General features: G+C 42.8%; 1 protein-coding gene across 1 annotated transcript in view; it reads right to left on the reverse strand.

Moving 5' to 3' along the window:
* LOC126210316 (gamma-interferon-inducible lysosomal thiol reductase-like) overlaps nucleotides 1-20,404 on the reverse strand; it is a 79,852-nt gene that overhangs the window by 44,756 nt on the left and 14,692 nt on the right. Inside the window, exons 2-3 of the mRNA XM_049939514.1 lie at nucleotides 13,016-13,192; nucleotides 915-1,088 (exon numbers count right to left, since the gene is read on the reverse strand). Of these exons, the coding sequence (XP_049795471.1) occupies nucleotides 915-1,088; nucleotides 13,016-13,192 (351 nt within the window). The remainder of the gene's footprint in view (nucleotides 1-914; nucleotides 1,089-13,015; nucleotides 13,193-20,404) is intronic.

The raw sequence follows: 20,404 nt of genomic DNA on the forward strand, positions 1-20,404 counted from the left end.
CATCATAGCCGTACACTCATGTCTCATCGCCTGTTATGATGTTCTTAAGAAAGTTTTCATTGCCATTAATGGCAGCAAACAGTTCCTCACTCATTTGAACACGAGACTGTATCTAATCTCCAGTCAACAAAAGCGGTACGAATTTTGTACTGACACGACGCATAAGTTTTTCACTCAAAATTTGATGGCACAATTCTACGCTGATGTCCACCTCCTCAGCAACTTCCCAAACATTAAACGACGATTTCCGCGAATAACAGCACGAACGCTATTCACTTGTCATCATCTGTTGATATGGAAGGACGTCCACACTTGTAAACGTCACAGACCGACATTCTGCCCTGTTGAAAATGTTTAAACCACTCGTAGAACTGCGTGCGACTCATACAGTCTTCCCCGTATGCTTCGCTAAGCATTTGAAATGTGCCTGCGAAAGTTTTGCCAAGTTTGTAGCAGAATTTCACATACACACGTTGTTCTTCAAGCTCCTTCATTGCACTAATCCAACGAGCAGACTGTACATGTGCTTTCTTCAGCGGATGTGGTTCGCTTGTTGATTGTCCGAGCGACACGAGGCAAGTGGCAGTTTGTTGTCTAAACCTGCCGCTAGGTGCGCTCATTAGCCATAGCGCGCTCTCTCTGCTGTTTGGCTCGCTATTTCAAAAATTCGTCTTTTTTAAACACACCGCATACGTGGAAATATAAATAAATTCTGGAATAAATATATTAAAATATTTAAAAAATAGCGGTACAAATATGAAAATAAAGGTTACTAATGAGAGCAGCGGAGTTGCTTCTTTATGTCTGTTAACCTACTACTTTAACAATGTGATTTGTATATGTACAACAGAGGCTCATTATAGAACAGTTACAAATCGGAGAGAGAGAGAGAGGAATTACGCTCTGAGACTCACCTCTTCGCCAATGGCTTCAGGGTCACTCTCATCGCTCATCATACACGCTACATAGTTCAGAAGTTGCATTTTATTTTTCACATATTTTATTGCACACGAGTGTACTTTATTGCCTTGGCACTCCGTTGGGCCGTGCTGACATACAAATTCATATCCTCTTGAAGTTTTTGTCGTCTGTGGAAATAAAAAAAAATAATTAGCTTATAAAGTAGTTACTTTTTGCGATACAAAAATTCTCTTATTTATTGACGTCACGAACTTCAGAAGAGGGTTACTAATAAAGAACCAGGTTATTGTAGTCATACGATACCAGTATATGTTCTTGCAAATCTTTTATGTCAACAGTTTTCTCAAGAACCCTTACGGGACATTGTTACACAATGTTTTGTTTCATGATGTGTACAAGTGAAGCAATTTTTATAGTAGTATTCGCGGAATTCAGTGGGTCATAAAAGCTTATGTTAACGTAGTGATGATATATTTCACATCTTATCAAAACAATGAAAATTTTATAACTGAGACGAGGCGGCCTTTGTGAAATAAATACCCACCAATCCAGAATTAAGCAATTTAAGTGCATCTAAAGACTTTCTGATGTGCAGCCATATTGCTTTTTGTTTGCTTATCATCCAGTTAAATTTTCATACGTACATTCAGTGTGAGACTGAATCAACGATTTTGCGGCAAAACTAACAGTACATTGTTATAATTTAATGTCAATAAATTTTTCAGTTTGTTTGAAACTAATATCATTAAAAACACAAGAATAAAACTTATTCTTGGTAATTTTGTACAGTGTCAACATTGTTGGATTATTTCGAAATCGAAACTATCCGCAGCTTGAGTAGACTAAATTTATTTATTTACATACATACACACATTAAACCTTGTTCCATAGATCATGAATACAACATTTTGTAATGAGGAACGTGTCACTTTAACATAAGTTTTCTTCACCTAAATTAATTAATTAATTTTTTTTACAATTACTACTTCATATCTAAAAATTCATCTATAGAGTAGAAGGAGTTGTCATTCAGAAATTCTTTTAGTTTGCTTTTAAATGTTGGTTGGCTATCTGTCAGACTTTTAATGTTATTTGGAAAAGACCAAAGATTTTTGTGGCAGTATAATTCACCCCTTTCTGTGCCAATGTGAGACTTAATCCAGAATAGTGAAGACCATCCTTTCTTGTACTGTTGTAGCTATGCACTTCTCTTTTTTTTTGTTTTTCGAATTGGGATGGGTTATTAATGACAAATTTCATTTGTGAATGTATGTATTGCCTAGGTATTGTGAATATCCCGAGTTCCTTAAATAAATGTCTGCAAGGTGATCTTGGGAGGGCTCCAGCTATTATTCTGATTACACTCTTTTGTGCAATAATAAAAAATGGTTCAAATGGCTCTGAGCACTATGGGACTCAACTGCTGTGGTCATAAGTCCCCTAGAACTTAGAACTACTTAAACCTAACTAACCTAAGGACAGCACACAACACCCAGCCATCACGAGGCAGAGAAAATCCCTGACCCCGCCGGGAATCGAACCCGGGAACCCGGGCGTGGGAAGCGAGAACGCTACCGCACGACCACGAGATGCGGGCAGTGTGCAATAATACTTTCTCTCTTAATGATAAATTGCGCCAAAATATAATGCCATATGAAAGCAGAGCATGAAAATAGGCATAGTAGGCTAATTTACTGATTTATTTATCACTAAAATTTGCAATAACCCTAATAGCATAAGTAGCTGAATCTAACCATTTCAGGAGATCATCGATTTATTTCTTCCTATTCAATTTCTCACCAATGCACACATCCAGAAATTTTGAATATTTTGCCTTATCAACAGACTTCTGTTCATAGTCTATATTTATCAATAGTGTTATGCTCTTTACTGTACAGAACTGTATAAACTGTGTTTTCTCAAAATTTAGTGAGAGTCCATTTGTGGAGAACGACTTGATAATTTTCTGAAAGACATTATTTACAATTTCCTCAGCTGATTCTTGTTTGTTGGGTGTGGTTACTATACTTGTATCATCAGCAAAAAAAACTAGCTTTGCATCTTCATGAATATAGAGTGGCAAGTAATTAAATTTTTTTTTTTTTTTTGGCCATCAGTCTACTGACTGGTTTGATGCGGCCCACCACGAATTCCTTTCCTGAGCTAACCTCTTCATCTCAGAGTAGCACTTGCAACCTACGTCCTCAATTATTTGCTTGACATATTCCAATCTCTGTCTTCCTCTACAGTTTTTGCCCTCTACAGCTCCTTCTAGTATCATGGAAGTCAATATATATTAAGAACAATAAGGGGCCCAAGACTGAACCCTGTGGGCCAACATTCTTCATAACTCCCTAGTTAGAGGACTCTGCTGACTTTTTGCAGACTATCTGTACTGTGAATTTCAACCTTCTGCATTTTTCCAATTAAATATGATTTAAACCATTATTTTATTTTTTACTTTATTTTATTATTTGGTGTAGTAGGTTTTACAATGAAATAACATTACACCAGATTTCATCTTGGTATTGTTACTTGTTCAGAAGCCAAATAACGTATATATATGATAAATGAATCGTTTCTGGGCATACATTTGTTTGAACATTTTTACTGGTATTAGTTTAAGAAACCACTCGTAGTATCCTGACAGTCCGTTTTTCAACAGCCAGTAAATGAATATAATGATATAATCAATAAATACCACGCTGTAAAAAATATGGACTTAAACTTGAAGCTAAATGGCAATTACCCCTGTGCCAAACCGATTACTTTCAAACCGTAATTTCACTTGTTTGTCTATGTTAATTAATCTGAGTTATAAAACTGCTTTATCCGATCCCTTAAATTGTGAATACTCTGATAAGTTATCCTGTGGGGGTGTTAAAAACTGTAGCCATTTCAGCCAACCAACTTTACTTCGTATTTCGGTTCCTGTAGTCTAGAAACTGTACATTCCATAACTGCATGTTTTCCTCATACAAACTAATTAAAAGCCCAACTTCGTAGACAATTCGCTTCCTGGCAACTTATTTTATCTCTTTTCTTGCTGACTACAGTCCCAACTGTCCCGATGATGCTGGTACACATTAATCATTTGTGGACTCATGGTGCGTATGTTGCGCAACAAACAAAGCGCTTCACTGTCATCCACACTAATGTAATATCGAGTCTCTTTGGTGACAGTTTTTTTTCCATTGGTTGATTCTGTGTAAAATGTTTATCGCCTTTTTATAAGTTCTTTGCAGCGTTACATTGTTTAAGTCTAGAACTTTCGAAAGAGGCTAACTACTTGTGCGATTCGGAAGTAAAATGACTATTTCTTCGTTCAGAAAATGCCACTGCCACAAATTATGAGTCAAAACTCGCAGTTTCGTGAGTACTTTCATTTTATGTGCGCAAGAGTACGGAAAACTATACACTCATGTTCAGAAGAAACAGAACACCTTGAACGACTATAGATAGGACGTTCATATTCATAGTACATATACCTTAGTATGTTATGCAGAAATGAGTAGCATTTGAATCACGTCGGCCCACGGGTTCAAGGTCAACATCGGTATCTCAGCGCAAGACCACCTACAGGTAAAATATGCCTACGGCTCTGTTGCCGTTGTAAACCGAAGTTAATGGAACAGTGTGACTTGAGCAACGTGCAGGATGCCTCACAGACATGTGGGCGCACTGTGCCATCAAATCAGTGAGTTTGAAAGAGGGCGCATTATTGGCAGGCGAGAATGTGGTGCATCCATCCGGAAAACTGCTGCTCGTGTGGCACGAATTGTTTGGGCACTGCAGTGGGTGTGTGCAAAATGGTTCACGGAAGGCGATAGAACAAGACGAGATGGGTCAGGTCATAACAACCAGATCGCCCCCCCCCCCCCCCCCCCCCCCGAGAAGATCGACACCTCATCCAAATGGCTCTGCAGGATAGATCTGCGTCCTCGTCGGTTCTGGCGCAAGTGGAATGGTGTAACACATCGTAAGGCAAATGACGTTGCCGCAGTGGTAGCACCGGTTCCCGTCAGATCACCGAAGTTAGACGCTGTTGGGCTGGGCTAGCACTTGGATGGGTGACCATCCAGTCTGCCGAGCGCTGTTGGCAAGCGGGGTGCACTCAGCCCTTGTGAGGTCAACTAAACTACTTGATTGAGAAGTAGCGGCTCCGGTCTCGGAAACTGACATACGGCCAGGAGAGCGGTGTGCTGACTACATGCCCCTCCATATCCGCATCCAGTGTCGCCTATGGACTGAGGGTGACACAGTGGCCGGTCGGTACCATTGGGCTTCATGGCGTGTTCGAGAGGAGTTTAGTTTTTAGTTTCGTCACACATCGTAAAATTTCGAGGGTGACAGTCCGTTGCTGTTTATTGCGGCATGGGTTACTTGCGCGTCGTCTACTTCTCCACCCATCTTTGATGAATGTGTGGAATCATGCTAGACGGCAAAGGTATATGGAACGACGTCGCTGGTGACGGGAATGGTATCAGATAGTGTATTGGCACGAATCCACGTTCTGTTTCAAAATAATGGCCGCATTTTGGTTCGCCGCAGACAGGGGGAGCGGTATTACAGTGACTACATTTGCACAAGACATACAGCGCCAATTCGAGGCCTTATGGTGTGGGGTGCTATTGGGTACAACCACAAATCACAACTGGTGCGTGTCCAGGGCACTGTGACCAGTGTGACCTATATGAATGACATCCTGCGACCTGTGGCCATACCCTTTCTGCACAACAACCCCAACGCCATTTTTCAGCAAGACAATGCACCACCACATGTTGCTGCATGAACACGTGCTTTCTTGGTGTCACAGGATGTCAGCCCTTTGTCCTGTCCCGGCAGATCACCAGACTTGTCGCCAATTAAAAATGTGTGGGATATGGTGAAATGACGGCTGCAGCGCTGTGGCCCAATGCCAACCGTCACGGATGAATTTTGGAAGCAAGTGAATGCAGCATGGATGGCTATACCACAGGGCGCCGTTCGCGCCTTATACGCGTCGACGCTGTCACGCGTGGGACAAGTTATCAGGCCCCATGGCATACCCAGTGGCTACTAGGCTACAAGACATGCTGAACCGAGGTGACTGCAGTGCTGATCATTTCTCGAGAACATATTAATGTCCTATTAATCTCTAGTCGTTCAAGGTGTTCTGTTTTTTTTTTCTTCTAAACATGAGTGTATTACCAAGATGTGGTAGTGTAAAAAATGTAAAACAGGGCGCAAATGGTGGATGCAATACAGCTGCTCGGCATTCTGAGCTCCCCCTACAATGCCAGTTCAGTTGTCTGAGAGGTACCGCAAACAGCTGTCGAGAGATGGGAATTGCCGTCTACATGGGATGTCTAAACTCGCAAAGCGCGGCTGAGACCTTGCCCACTCTCGGACACTCCGTGCAAGTTGACACTCGGCACTGTTTACACGACACATGTTTCCCGCAAAAGCTTTCTGAGAGTGAAAAACCTTCGCGTATATACCCAGCCTTACTCCCGGTGTAATGGTGTGGAAAGCTGTCTGGTATGACATCAGGTCACGGTTGGTAATGATTGACAGAACAGCAGTATGTCACAGACGTCCTGCACTAGCTCTCATGTGACTATTATCTTTGAGGCATTTTTCAACAGGACAACGCTCGTACAGATATCTGTGAGCTGTCTGCATTCTCTGTGAGCTGTCTGTGCGTTGTTGAGGCACTCCCGTGGCCAGCAAGATCCCTAGATCTGTCGCCAATGGAACATGTGTGAGACCGCTGGGATGTCAGCTCCATTCCAATGCCAGTATCCAGGATATCAACAGTATGTAGGAGATCAAACTCCTTTTAGCCGTCTAAATTTCGAATTTGTTATTTTATTGGGCTGCCAGTTCTGGCGATTTATTACGCCATCTTCTAGCCCCCTGACCGACGTGTAGGGAGATTCCAACCTTTGATCCGGTCGAAACAGGGCCCAGCGTTCAAAGACTGGTATCTACAGATTTTTGAGACAGTGATCACTTCAGAAATCAAAACTCTACGGATATCAGTTTTCGAACGCTGGCCTCTATTTCGACTGGAACAAAGTTGGCAGTCTTCCTACACGTCGGTCAGGGGGCCTGAAGATGGCGTAATATATCGGCGAAACTGGTAGCCCAATAAAATAACAATTTGGAAATTTAGACGGCTGAAAGGTATCTACACTGAACATCCGAGGTCTCGCGACCATCTGCGGAATGACGGACGTACAAAGACTTACAACAGTTGTCGGCCAGCTTACTTCGTAAAGTATACAACGACTTCACGACACACTCCCAATCGAATCAGTGCATTCCTCCAGGCCAGAGGCGCGCAACGCTATACTGATAAGTGTGCTCATACTACTAAGTTGTTTGTAAATTTGACTTGATTTCTAATCAACAAATTAGCATCATATACTCTCTCAACACGTGAAGTTTCATTTCATTTCCTCCTGTTCCTCTGGGAGCCTGTCTTACTTTTTCCTCAGTCAGTCTATTCCAATTATTGAGTCAAATTTGTGTCCTTCCCGGTGTTGCGGGTGTGCTACTACATCCATGTTCCCTGATATCCCAATAGTTAACGTCGTTCAATTAACGTTTCAACCAACTGTTTGATTCATGCCTCTTAGTAGGATTGGGTACGATGCTTTGGAGGCTTCACAGAATGGACTCTCGTTCCTCGGGTCAGGCATTTAAGCAAGGAGGGAGAGGAGTCAAGCTGTTCATGACCTTCCTCCCAACCGAGCGAGCTGGCGCAGTGGTCAGCACACTGGACTCCCGCTCGGGAGGACGGTGGTTAAAACTCGCGTCCGGTCAGCCTGGTTTAGGTTTTCCATGATTTCCCTGGATCGCTTCAGTGAAATGCCAGGATGGTTACTTTGAAAAGGCACGGTCGACTTCCTTCTCCATCCTTCCCTAATCCGATGGGACCGATGATCTTGCTGTTTGGTCCCCTCACTAAAATCAACCAACCTTCATCTCCCCCCCCCTCCCCCCCGCCCCATCCTCCCCCCCCCCAAAAAAGTAAAGCATTTGTGTTGTCGCGTATGTAGGTTTCCAAGATTCTTAGCTAACTTTTGGAGAATAAAGTTGAATGAAATCTTAAAGTCTCGAAGATGGCAATGGGTTCTAGAAACTACAAACTATGTTTAACACAGGACCCTTTTCATTTTCCTGGCCATAGTGGATGGACTTGCGGCTTGACTGACTGCGGGGAACATTGCAGTTAGTTGCAGGGATTCATTCTCAGGCTGTCTTTCGACGACAAACTCGACACGGTTCCCGAGTATTCATGTAGAAGCGGGAAAGCACAGTAAGGCGAGACATAAAGGGAAATAGCCTCCGCTAACAAGAAAGGAGCAACAGAAAGGCTCATTTCCCGAAGGTCGGAGAACACGACTGAAATAAACAGCATTCCTCTCATTCACACGTTCACATAGCTTTATGAAACGTTGTTACATTATGAGAAGTGGCAGCTTTGTATGTAATATTTGCCACAGTAAATAATTTTCTTGAGTAGATGTATAAAGGAGACTCGTTTCCGAAGTTATACGAGTATATATTGTTGACAAGTAGCAAGTTCGGTGTCGGGCATTGGTTGAGCTAGGTGTGTGCTGGGTGTGGAGGTCCGATTTTGGAATGCTGTTGCTGTAACTTGGCATATAGTGAAGAAGGTGATATCCTGCTATGTACCCGCGTTTCCGTAAGAGCGTGTAAGCATTTAACAAGACATACAGAATGCTCCACTGAACAATTGTAGGTAGGGGACCTGGGGTTCGGAGACTTCAGCTTAAGGAAATACAGAACTAATTCGTTTACCGCTTTGTCTAGCATTACTGTTTTCCACCTTATTTACAAATAACACGCGTACAAGTTTACATGTAATGTGCTATTCATTTACTTGCGCATACCTTATTTCCTGCAAAGAAACGAGGAGGATGAGTTTGATTACTAGTAAGCTAGTAAGTATTTCCTGGTCGCTGGATTGGCGGGGGGTCCTATTCCATGGCCTGCGAGGTCACCTGACCTGAAGACCCTTGATTATTTTTTATGGGGATATCTAAAGTCACTTGTGTATGAGACCCCAGTGGATACAGAGATAGAATTAATTGCCAGAATTGCAGCTGTCTGTGGTGTGATTCGAAACACACCAGGGTGTGTCAGAATCTTGTTCGCTTGCATTAAGGTTGATGACGGTCGGTTTCAGAACATTTTGCAAGATACGGTACAAATGGTACGTTCATTGTGTCAATGATGGTATTTTCAGTTAACTATAACTAATGTAAGTGAAAAAGTACATAGTACTGAGATTTTATTCCTATTACCTCCTTAAGCTGTCTTCTCCAACTCCAGGTTCCCTACCTCAAATTGTTCAGCAGAGCATCCTATACGTCCTGTTAAATTTCTGCACGAGAGTGTTTCCAAATCTGTTTCAGTGCTCCAGGCGTATATATACGACTTGCTATGAAAAATATTTACAGCTGTTCCCTGCCACAGTCATATAGATATGTATAACGTCTACTATACGGCCAGAGAGTCGGAGATGATTGTTGCAGAAGTATATGCGATCTAATTGTTGGAATACTGGGAAGTATCCGAACGACATATTGAATACTGAATTCTCTTTAGAGGTCATTGGTATCGCAACATTATCTAGTTGGAGTGGTGTGCTTTCCTCATTATCGGACAAAAATATCACGGCGTTAGTGTCCGTTTACAAAATATGAGGTGCTAAGTCTTCTAAATCAAAGTGACGACTTGGACTCCATCATGCCCACTGCAGCTGACTATGGTTGGACAGACAGTGATGCCGATGAGCCGTCACAACAGATATTCAAAATATTTGTGTACGAACAAACGCTGAACCAGGAAATGCAGAATCAGATTCAAATGGTTCAAATGCGGTTCAAATTGCAATCAAATACTTTTTCAAACGGAAGATATTGGAAAGTAACGCAACTGTCCATTTTCGATACAAGTTAAACAGATAAGACTTAAAGAAACTCAGATCACTTGCAAATATCACACATTTCATGATAAAAGGCCTTCTTTTGTTTCAAGGTACAAGATGTACAGAGTACAGTATTGTTAGGTAGTTCGAAAAGTATAGCGTTTCACTATCGGTAAAATTCTGTACATGGAGGATTAAAAAATGTTCAGAATAGTTTTGATACATAATACAGGGCAAAAAAAATTTAAACCGACAAACTCTGGGAGGTTTTAGGGGACATCAAAACAAATATTTTTCCCTAATGTCATTTTTTCCTATGAGGAAAAAACGGTGGAGGCCGTATCACGCTCTTCAATTGTTGGAGGCCGTATTACGATCTTCAGTTGTTAGAGGGCGTATTACACTCTTCAGTTGTAGGCAACTGCTGTCCACCAGTGTAGTAGTGCACTGTCTCTGTTTACTAATGGAGCGATACACCTGGAGTGAGTACACTGACATGCTTGGTGCGTACTACGTAGCGCACCACAACGGACGATCTGCACAGCGGGTTTATCAACAACAATATCTTAATCGCCGTATCCCGCATCATACGACCTTTGGTGCTGTGTACCAACGTCTGCGTGAGACCGGGTCATTTAGCAGATTACCTGGACAGGGACGCCGTCGCACGGTAAGAACGCTGCAGTTTGAGGAAGCTGTCTTGCAGCATGTGGAGCGGGATCCTTCAATCAGCACTCGTGCAATTGCACGTAACATGGGGACGAATCAGACGAATGTAAGAACAGTCCTTCGAAAGCACTTGTTACGTCCATTTCACTTACAGCGTGTCCACAACCTGGAACCAGTTGATTATCCACCGAGATCACAGTTTTCGTAGTGTTTCTTGGAACAGTGTGAAATGCATCCTACATTTTCATCCTCTGTGTTGTTTACCGATGAAGCAACGTCCGGGCGTGATGGAGTCTTCAACATGCACAATTCGCATGTTTGGAGTGAGGATAACCCACATGCCACAGTTATTAGCGCTCATCAAGTACGGTTCTTCGTGAATGTGTGGGTCGGTGTTGTTGGGGACTGTTTAACTGGGCCGTATCTGCTACCTAGGCCATTAAATGGCAGGCACTATTACAATTTTCTCGCCAGAATTGCTGGAAAACGTCCCGCTCCCTACAAGACAACGCATGTGGTTCCAACATGACGGGGCGCCGGCACATTTCAGTCGTCGTGTGCGTCGATTCCTGGACCGACGGTTCCCAGAAACGTGGATTGGCAGAGGTGGTCCTGTACCATGAGCTGCTCGATTCCCAGATATGTCTCCTCTGGACTTATTTGTTGGTTTAATTAATTTGTCGCCAGAGAAATCTTCCTCTACCGGTTTAAATACTCCTCATAGGAAAAAATGACATTAGGGAAAAATATTTGTTTTGATGTCCCCTACAACCTCCCAGAGTTTGTCGGTTTAAATACTTTTCACCCTGTATAGGGCTTAAACGTGTAAAACAGGAAAGATGTACAAATGTTGCGCAAAAGTCAGTCTCATGTCTGAAAACAACAAAAACTGCTGAAGACGACGGAAACTGCTTATAGTGTCTTTATTGGATATTACTCCATGTGATTCTAAAATCCGTCACTGGAGTGAACTACCGAACAAAAAACATCGTGTTTTCCTAGTTACACTATTCTCTAGGTACTAGACTCTACCCTACTGCACACCGCTGGAGAGGTAAAGCGTTCCTAGTGGTGAAAAAAAAAATTAAAAAAACAACAACACAGGTCCTTCCCGTTTCCACGAAGAGTCATCAAACAGACGGGCAAAACTGTAGGTCTTGTTTCTGACGTCGATCTGTTGTATGATTATGGAACAATTTTTATGCTCACGTAATGTAAAATTTATGGCAACTGAGAATCTTGGCAAGAATCAACATGGGTTCTGAATACGACAATCATGTGGTAGTTCTCTCAATTTTCCCACGAGATCCAGAAAGCAGTAACATCCTCTCAGGTTGATGCCGTATTCCTTGATTTCTGGACGGCTTTCAGTACAGTTCCCACTGCCGCATAATGATCAAAATACGAGCGTACCAGACCAGCTGCGTACCAGACCAGCTGTGTCACTAGACTGATGGGTTTCTAGAGAGGGGAGGAGGGGGAAGAAGAGGCAGCTACAAAATCTAACCACCCCCAACCCCGCTCCCCCAAGAAACGAACCCCTGGACCTGTTGTTGTTGTGGTCTTCAGTCCTGAGACTGGTTTGATGCAGCTCTCCATGCTACTCTATCCTGTGCAAGCTTCTTCATCTCCCAGTACCTACTGCAACCTACATCCTTCTGAATCTGCCCTCCAATACTAAATTGGTGATCCCTCGATGTCTCAGAACATGTCCTACCAACCGATCCCTTCTTCTAGTCAAGTTGTGCCACAAACTCCTCTTCTCCCCAATTCTATTCAATACCTCCTTATTAGTTATGTGATCTACCCATCTAATCTTCAGCATTTTTCTGTAGCACCACATTTCGAAAGCTCTTCTTGTCTAAACTATTTATCGTCCACGTTTCATTTCCATACATGGCTACACTCCATACAAATACTTTCAGAAACGACTTCCTGACATTTAAATGGCTCTGAGCACTATGGGACTTAACATCTTAGGCCATCAGTCCCCTAGAAGAACTACTTAAACCTAACTAACCTAAGGACATCACACACATCCATGCCCGAGGTAGGATTCGAACCTGCGACCGTAGCAATCCCGCGGTTCCGGACTGAAGCGCCTAGAACCGCACGGCCACCGCGGCCGGCCTGACATTTAAATCTATACTCGACGTTAACAATTTTTTCTTTTTCAGAAACGCTTTCCTTGCCATTGCGAGTCTATATTTTATATCCTCTCTACTTCGACCATCATCATTTATTTTGCTCCCCAAATAGCAAAACTCCTTTACTACTTTAAGTGTCTCATTTTCTAATCTAATTCCCTCAGCATCACCCGACAGCCTGGACCTAGGTCTGCCTAATTACTTGAGTTACTCATGCAAGTAAGAGCGAGGACGATGCTCGTGATGCTATGTGGAACAGAATCTCCTTCCTCAGGTTCGACAATCAGAGGTACCTGTGGGCAGGTTAGGTGCACGCAGTAAAAGGTTTACTCACCTGTGCGTTTCCGTACGGGACCAGGGTGAGTTTCATCAGCTCGGGCGCCTCTGTGTAGGCGGACGCCAGCTGACCCGTGATGAAGGACTGGCAGCAGGGGCACAGCGACTCGTAGTACACCCCCACCTCCACGGGGCGCACGTAGCCCTCGGCAGTGATGACTACCATCGCCGAAGCCTGAAACGTGGAATGTGTGCATCAGCGTGATTGCAGATCAAGCAGAATAACGTGGCACCTGCACATAGACGCTTTCTCGTTCTGAGCACTGGCTGGGTCCACCCTGCAGTTCTGAATGGGTGGGCCCCGCAGCCAATTGGCTTGGCTCTGAGCACTATAGGACTTAACTTCTGAGGTCATCAGTCCCCAAGAACTTAGAACTACTTAAACCTAACCAACCTAAGGACATCACAAACATCCATGCCCGAGGCAGGATTCGAACCTGCGACCGTAGTGGCTCTGCACAACTACACTCCCCCCCCCCCCCCTCCTCCAATTTCCCGTTCACACCTCACACCTCACGCTTCAGCCGACTTGGTATTCCCCCTGAACACGAATAGTAATAGGGGCCGGGGGATACAAAGTGGGCTGAGGCGCGCATGAGAATCAATTGAAGACATCAAGTCTGAAAATGAAGCCGTGATAATAATTTGGCACTTTATTTTACAGGTACGTCTTGATCACTCAAACTTTCACACTTCACTATTACCAGTTTCGGCTACTGCTATTTCCAGAAGTGTTACAAACAAAAACAGGATTTAACCAACTAAGTTCAGTTTGCTGACGCTAAATCTACAAAAGTCCTGGTGCTACATGAGAAAGATAAACGTGTTTACATGATTAACAGCCATGCATACAAGCCATACATACCACAAAATATCCTGATGTAGTATCAACGTCAAACTACACATGGACATTTGGAAATTTGTGGTAAGGTCTTATGGGACGAAACTGCTGAGGTCATCGGTCTCTAAGGTTACACACTACGCTAATGACGACACACACACACACACACACACACACACACACACACACACACACACACATGCCCGAGGGAGGGCTCGAACCTCCGATGGGGGGAGCCGCTCGGACCGTGACAAGGCGGCCCTGACGGCGCGGCTACCCCGCGCGGCAAACTAAATATTATTAACAGCCGTGTATACAAGCCATACATACCACAAAATATCTTGATGTAGTATCATCGTCAAACTAAACATGAAGGTACATAATAACCGTGGTGACGATCAGAATGCGTCAGGTGTTTATACAAAAAACTGAAGCTAGCAGAGGGCACTACAGCTATAATACATGATTAACCAGTATCACAAATTTAATGGTTAAAAACCAGTGTGCTCAGTCATTAATTAAAATTGCTTCAGCCCGCATCTCGTGGTCGTGCGGTAGCGTTCTCGCTTCCCACGCCCGGGTTCCCGGGTTCGATTCCCGGCGGGGTCAGGGATTTTCTCTGCCTCGTGATGGCTAGGTGTTGTGTGATGTCCTTAGGTTAGTTAGGTTTAAGTAGTTCTAAGTTCTAGGGGACTGATGACCATAGATGTTAAGTCCCATAGTGCTCAGAGCCATTTGAACCATTTTAAAATTGTTTCACATGACAAACGAGCCCCTGACAGTAAAACATGTACTAACATACTATAGGTGGAATTAGATCCATACTTAAAATCCACATAAAAGTGCAAATACTAATAATGTGAAGCTCCTAGCTGGGCAAAGTAAAACATACAATTGTGTAAAATCCAGTATAAAAATAAGAGCACTTTCGGTACACATTGAGACAGAGACAAAACATTCGGCAGGAAACATTGAGAATGATATGAAAGTGTTGAATAGGGCGCCAAAGGGGCATCTACTGAACCTACTCAAGGAAATGGAGATTTATGTACACAGAAAACGGCAACTGGAATTACTGCTGAACGAACAAATCTTCAAATGTGTGTGAATTCCTAAGGGCCCAAACAGCTTAGGTCATCGGTCCCTACACTTATACACTACTTAAACCAACTTAACTAAAGAAAAAGCCAGTAAAACTTAAATGGGATCTAGAAAAACTGAGGCACTGGCAAAGCGCTATGCTCATGAAACAGACAACCTAGCTAAGAATTTTCAACATGGTGGAGTAAATGAAGACTGGGATGAAATTAAACCTGCTATATACAAAGCAGCAGAAAAGATAGTTGGAAGAACTGAAGCCAAAAACAAGAGGAAATGGATTACAGCAGATATTATTGAGCTTATAGAAAACAGGAGAATATAGAAAAATGCAACTGATGAACAAAGAAAGGCTGAATACAGAAGACTAAGGTATTTAGTTAATAGAGAAGCTAGGAAAGCAAAAGAAAATTTTCTTGAAGAAATGTGCAGAGAAGTGGAAGAAAATATGCAAAACGGAAGGACTGATTTAGCCTACAGAACAGCAAATCAATTGTTTAACAAACTTAAAACAAAAGTCTCAGGCACAATAGAAAATAAAGAGGGGAAAATGCTGCTTGGTGAAGACATGGTGAAGAGATGGAAAGAATACATAGAGGAGTTGTATGCCGGAACACCTCTTTCAGAGGAATTAATAGGAAGAGAAGAGCAAGCAGACGAAGATGACAAGGGAGATGACATTCTGCAAGAAGAATTTGACAGAGCTCCAAAAAAACTAAGGGATAACAAAGCAACGGGTATTGATGACATCCCTGCAGAACTAATGAAGAATGCTGGTGACAGCATGAAAATGATGCTGCTTAAACTTATTAGGTCCATCTATAACACAGGAGAGATACCGACAGACTTCTAGAAATGTGTCATTGTTCCTATACCAAAGAAGGCAGCAGCTACAAAATGCGAACAGTACCGAACTCTAAGCCTAATATCACATGCATAAAAAATTCTCATAAAAATAGTTCTGAGGAAAATTGAAGAGAAGGTGGAGGATATGCTGAGTGAAAATCAGTTTGGTTTCAGAAGGGGATTGGGAACAAGAGAGGCGATTCTGGCACTGAGACTCGTTATCGAAAAGCAATGACAGAAAAATAAACCAACTTATATTGCCTCTGTAGATCTGGAAAAGGCATTTGATAACGTTATCTGGCAAGAGATGCTCAGAGTGCTGAGGAAAAGTGGAATAAAGTACAAAGACATCCGTGTGATACTCAGCTTCTATAAGAATGAGGTGCCAGTGATTAGGAACTGTCACCATGAACAAGAAGCAAATATTAGAAAAGGGGTAGGACAAGGATGTGCTCTCTCTCCTCTTATATTCAACGCTTACATCCAGCAAGCTATAGACCAAGTCCGAGAATCCACTGTGTTGTGGGTCAAAATTAATGGGCAGAAGATAGACATGCTACCTTATGCAGATGATATTGCTATAGTCACGGAGACAAAAGATCTAGAGGAAGTCCTCAGAACAATGGAAAAAATTCTATTCAGTCAGTATGGAATGAGAATAAACAAGAAAAAGACTAAAGTGATGGTATGCAGTACAGGAGCAGAATATGAACCTCTGAGAATGAGAAATCACAAGATATGGTAGAAGCCGGAAAGAAATTGCGACCAGAATACAAAAGGCCAAAATTGAATTTAATCGGAGAAGGAACTTACTCACCAGCAACATCAGTGTGAAAATAAGGAAACGTATCATGAAAGGTTTCATTTGGAGTGTAGCCCTATACGGATGTGAAACTTGGACAATTGGAAGAGAAGAGAGAAGACTGCTACAGGCCCTGGGGATGTGGTGCTATAGAAGGATGATGAAGATCAGCTGGAGAGACAAAGTAACAAATGAAGAGGTGCTTAGAAGAGTACAGGAAACCAGATCTCTGTGGAGGCACATCCAAACAAGAAGAGACAAACTTGTAGTGCACATCCTACAACACAACAACATCACTGGAACAATAGCAGAAGGAGCTGTTGAGGGAAGGAATCGGCGGTGGCGACCAAGGATATCATCATACATGCAACAGACCATGAATGACGTTGGATGTAACACATACGTGGAAATGAAGAGGAAGGCAGATAGAAGAGAGGAATGGCGCTCCGCTGCAAACCAACCTCAGGGTTGAACACTAAAAGAAGAAGAAGAAACTAACTTATGCTACGAACAAAACACACCACCATGCCCGAGACAGGACTCGAACCTCCGGCGGAAGGGGCCGCGCGCTGAACGAACAGAATGAGTTTAACCTGACTGCTTATTCTGATGTATTCAGAAAACTACTGGTTTGACCAGTTGAGCAGCGTCGAGCGTCCCAGCGGATTGGCGTGCGGTCGTGTGCGACGACCGCCGGCGACGAGGAGACTGGGCCTTCCTCCGCAAGTTCCGCCGCAGGAAAACAAGAACGTCAAACAGAGAAGCCACGACTTGTCGCCATTGAGACCACACTCCAGATGTTTAATCGGCTATCGATTTTTAATTTTTAATTAATAGTCACTGCTTCGTTAATTACTTTACAATTACGTTTATGGTAATTGATCTGTCAGGCTGGAAGATTTGATTTTATAGGTGTTTTTAATCTTATACTTTTTATACTGGCTTCATACAACTGTATGTTTTACCTTGACAGGCTAGAAGCTTCACATTATTTGCACTTTTTATGTGGATTTTAACTATGGATCCAATTCCACTTGAAGTATGTCAGTACATGTTTTATTATGAGACGCTCGTTTTGCCATGTGAAGTAATTTTAATTACTGACTACGCATACCACATTTTAACCATTACAACTGCGATACTGGTTAATCATGTAGCCTAGTTATAGTGATTTCTGCTGGCCTCAGTTCTTTCGCATAAATACCAGACGCATTCTGAATATCGCCAGCACTTACTATGTATTTACATGTTTAGTTTGAAGTTGATACTACATCAGAATATTTAGTGATATGTATGGCTTGTATGCACGGCTGCTGATTCTGTAAACACTTATCTTTCTTATGTAGCCCCAGACCTTTTATAGATTTAGCGTCAGCAAACTGAACTTAGTTGGTTAAATCCTGTTTTTGTTTGTAACACTTCTGGAAATAGCAGTAGCCGAAACTGGTAATAGTGAAGTGTGAAAGTTTGAGTGATCAAGACGTACCTGTAAAATAAAGTGCCAAAGTATTATCACGGCTTCATTTTCAGGCTTGATGTCTTCAATTGATTCTCATGCGCGCCTCAGCCCAGTTGGTACTCCGCCCCCAGTACTGGTGGAGTTCAGGGGAATACCAGGCAGGCTGAGGTGTAAACGGGAACTTGGAATGGGGATAGTTCGAGCAGTTGTTCAGAACTACTGTGCCAGGGTGGTGTAGTGGTTAGCGCACCTGCCTAGTGAGGAACGGAGAACAGACCCGGCTTGTTATTCCACCTTGATACAAATTTTCGTTCGTCGCTCCTGTCTGCATATATACACCATAGATGTCTGAGACTTGAAAAGGTCTCTGGAACCATTTGGTTTCATTTGTTTAAATTTTTGTCGAAAAAGTCAAACAAGGAAGCTAAAATCTCATTAAAAGCCGAGTTTGAGAGGGTTACACGAACAGTTAGCTGTTTCAGTTACTCAATAAAGAGAATAAATAACGAGTGGGGAAAATGGGCTGCAAGTACCGTCCGAGAGTTAACTACACTCATGCTCATAAATTAAGGATAATTGCAGAATCTGGTGCCACACAACGTGGCACTACACAAAACTGGCGCTAATGGCATAGGCACAGCAATCCTAGCTCAAACAAATTTCCTACATCACAATGACTAGGTGACAGCTCAAAATTACATGCAATAAAACAACGCCCATCTTGAACTTGTTATAAAACATTTCACGTCACTGTATTCTTACTTTAAAAGAAAAATCCATTTTGTTAATTTGTGACATATATTTCATTATTAGTGCAAATCAGAATACCTATCGGTGGTATGATATCGTGTTTCCTGAAATTCGCTTTTCGTTGTACCAGTTCGCTCAAAACATAGGCCAAAAGTTTTGGAAAAATTTGCGGTAAGTTCCTATGGGACCAAACTGCTAAGGTCACCGGTCCCTAGGCGTACACACTACTTAATCTAACTTAAGCTAAGTGACACTAAGGACAACACACACACCCATGACCAAGGGAGGACTCGAACCTCCGACAAGGGAAGCCAATATAGGCAAAAAAAAAAAAAAAAAAAAAAAAAAAACAGATGTTATATGGTAATTAAAAATGTAATGAGGTCGTAAACAGAGCCGTCAATCTGTATAAAACATTCGTTGTGAAAGCAAACTCATTAAAAAATTCGCCTCTTCCAGAAGACATCTCGTTAATAGTGTTTAGTACCCCCTCCGGATTTGATAACTGATTCAAATTCGGCGAGGCCACAAGTTTTCTTAGGTACGCTTTATCAAGCTGAAACCACTCGTTGATGATTATGTCCCACAAATGTACCGCATTAAGGGCATTTTAACTGCTGTGTATCGCCTGCTGTTCTAAATAGACCGAAAAATTCTGTGAGATTAAGATCGTGCGGTTTTGCAGCCAGTCGATATACCAGACAGCCCGAATGTCGCGAGTCTTGCAAGATAGGCCTCCCGCCAATAACGCAAGGTTCCAGACAGACGGAGCGAGACCGCCCGCAAATTCCAGCGGCATACTGCAGCTGTTGTTACGTTACACTTCTCGGGCCATGGTTAGCAAATAGTGTGGAGCTTCGCAATGCTGCGCATCAGGATACAAGCCAGACTCCATGGCTTAACCAGCAGAGTTCCTGCTCCGATTCTAGTCGCAATCGCAGCTATAACTCCAGCTCATCAGCATGCCGACAACGAATCCGACTTGGAATCAACCGCTAATCATCAACGCACGACACCGTCACAGAAAAGTGCTTACATCTGCACAGATACTCCGCAAGCTACCTACGGAGCGTGGCGGAGGGTACCCTGTACGACCACTTGTCATTTTCTTTCCTCTCCCACACGCAAATAGAGCGAGGCAAAACCAACTGTCTACGAGGGTTATCCAGAAAGTAAGCTCCGATCGGTCGCGAAATGGACACCACAGTGAAAACCCGATGAAGCTTTGCACAGATGGATTGGTTAGCGTCTCTCGTATGACTTTCGATTGCATCAAGGCGCTCTTTTCAGTTGTGAGAGAGTAAAGGCGCCTACAGCAACGATGTCTCCCGCCAAGTACAGGGTGTTTCAAAAATGACCGGTATATTTGAAACGGCAATACAAACTAAACGAGCAGCGATAGAAACATACCGTTTGTTGCAATATGCTTGGGACAACAGTACATTTTCAGGCGGACAAACTTTCGAAATTACAGTAGTTACAATTGTCAACAACAGATGGCGCTGAGGTCTGGGAAACTCTATAGTACGATATTTTCCACATATCCACCATGCGTAGCAATAATATGGCGTAGTCTCTGAATGAAATTACC

Source organism: Schistocerca nitens, chromosome 10, assembly GCF_023898315.1.
Source record: "Schistocerca nitens isolate TAMUIC-IGC-003100 chromosome 10, iqSchNite1.1, whole genome shotgun sequence".
Classification (NCBI taxonomy): Eukaryota; Metazoa; Arthropoda; class Insecta; order Orthoptera; family Acrididae; genus Schistocerca; species Schistocerca nitens.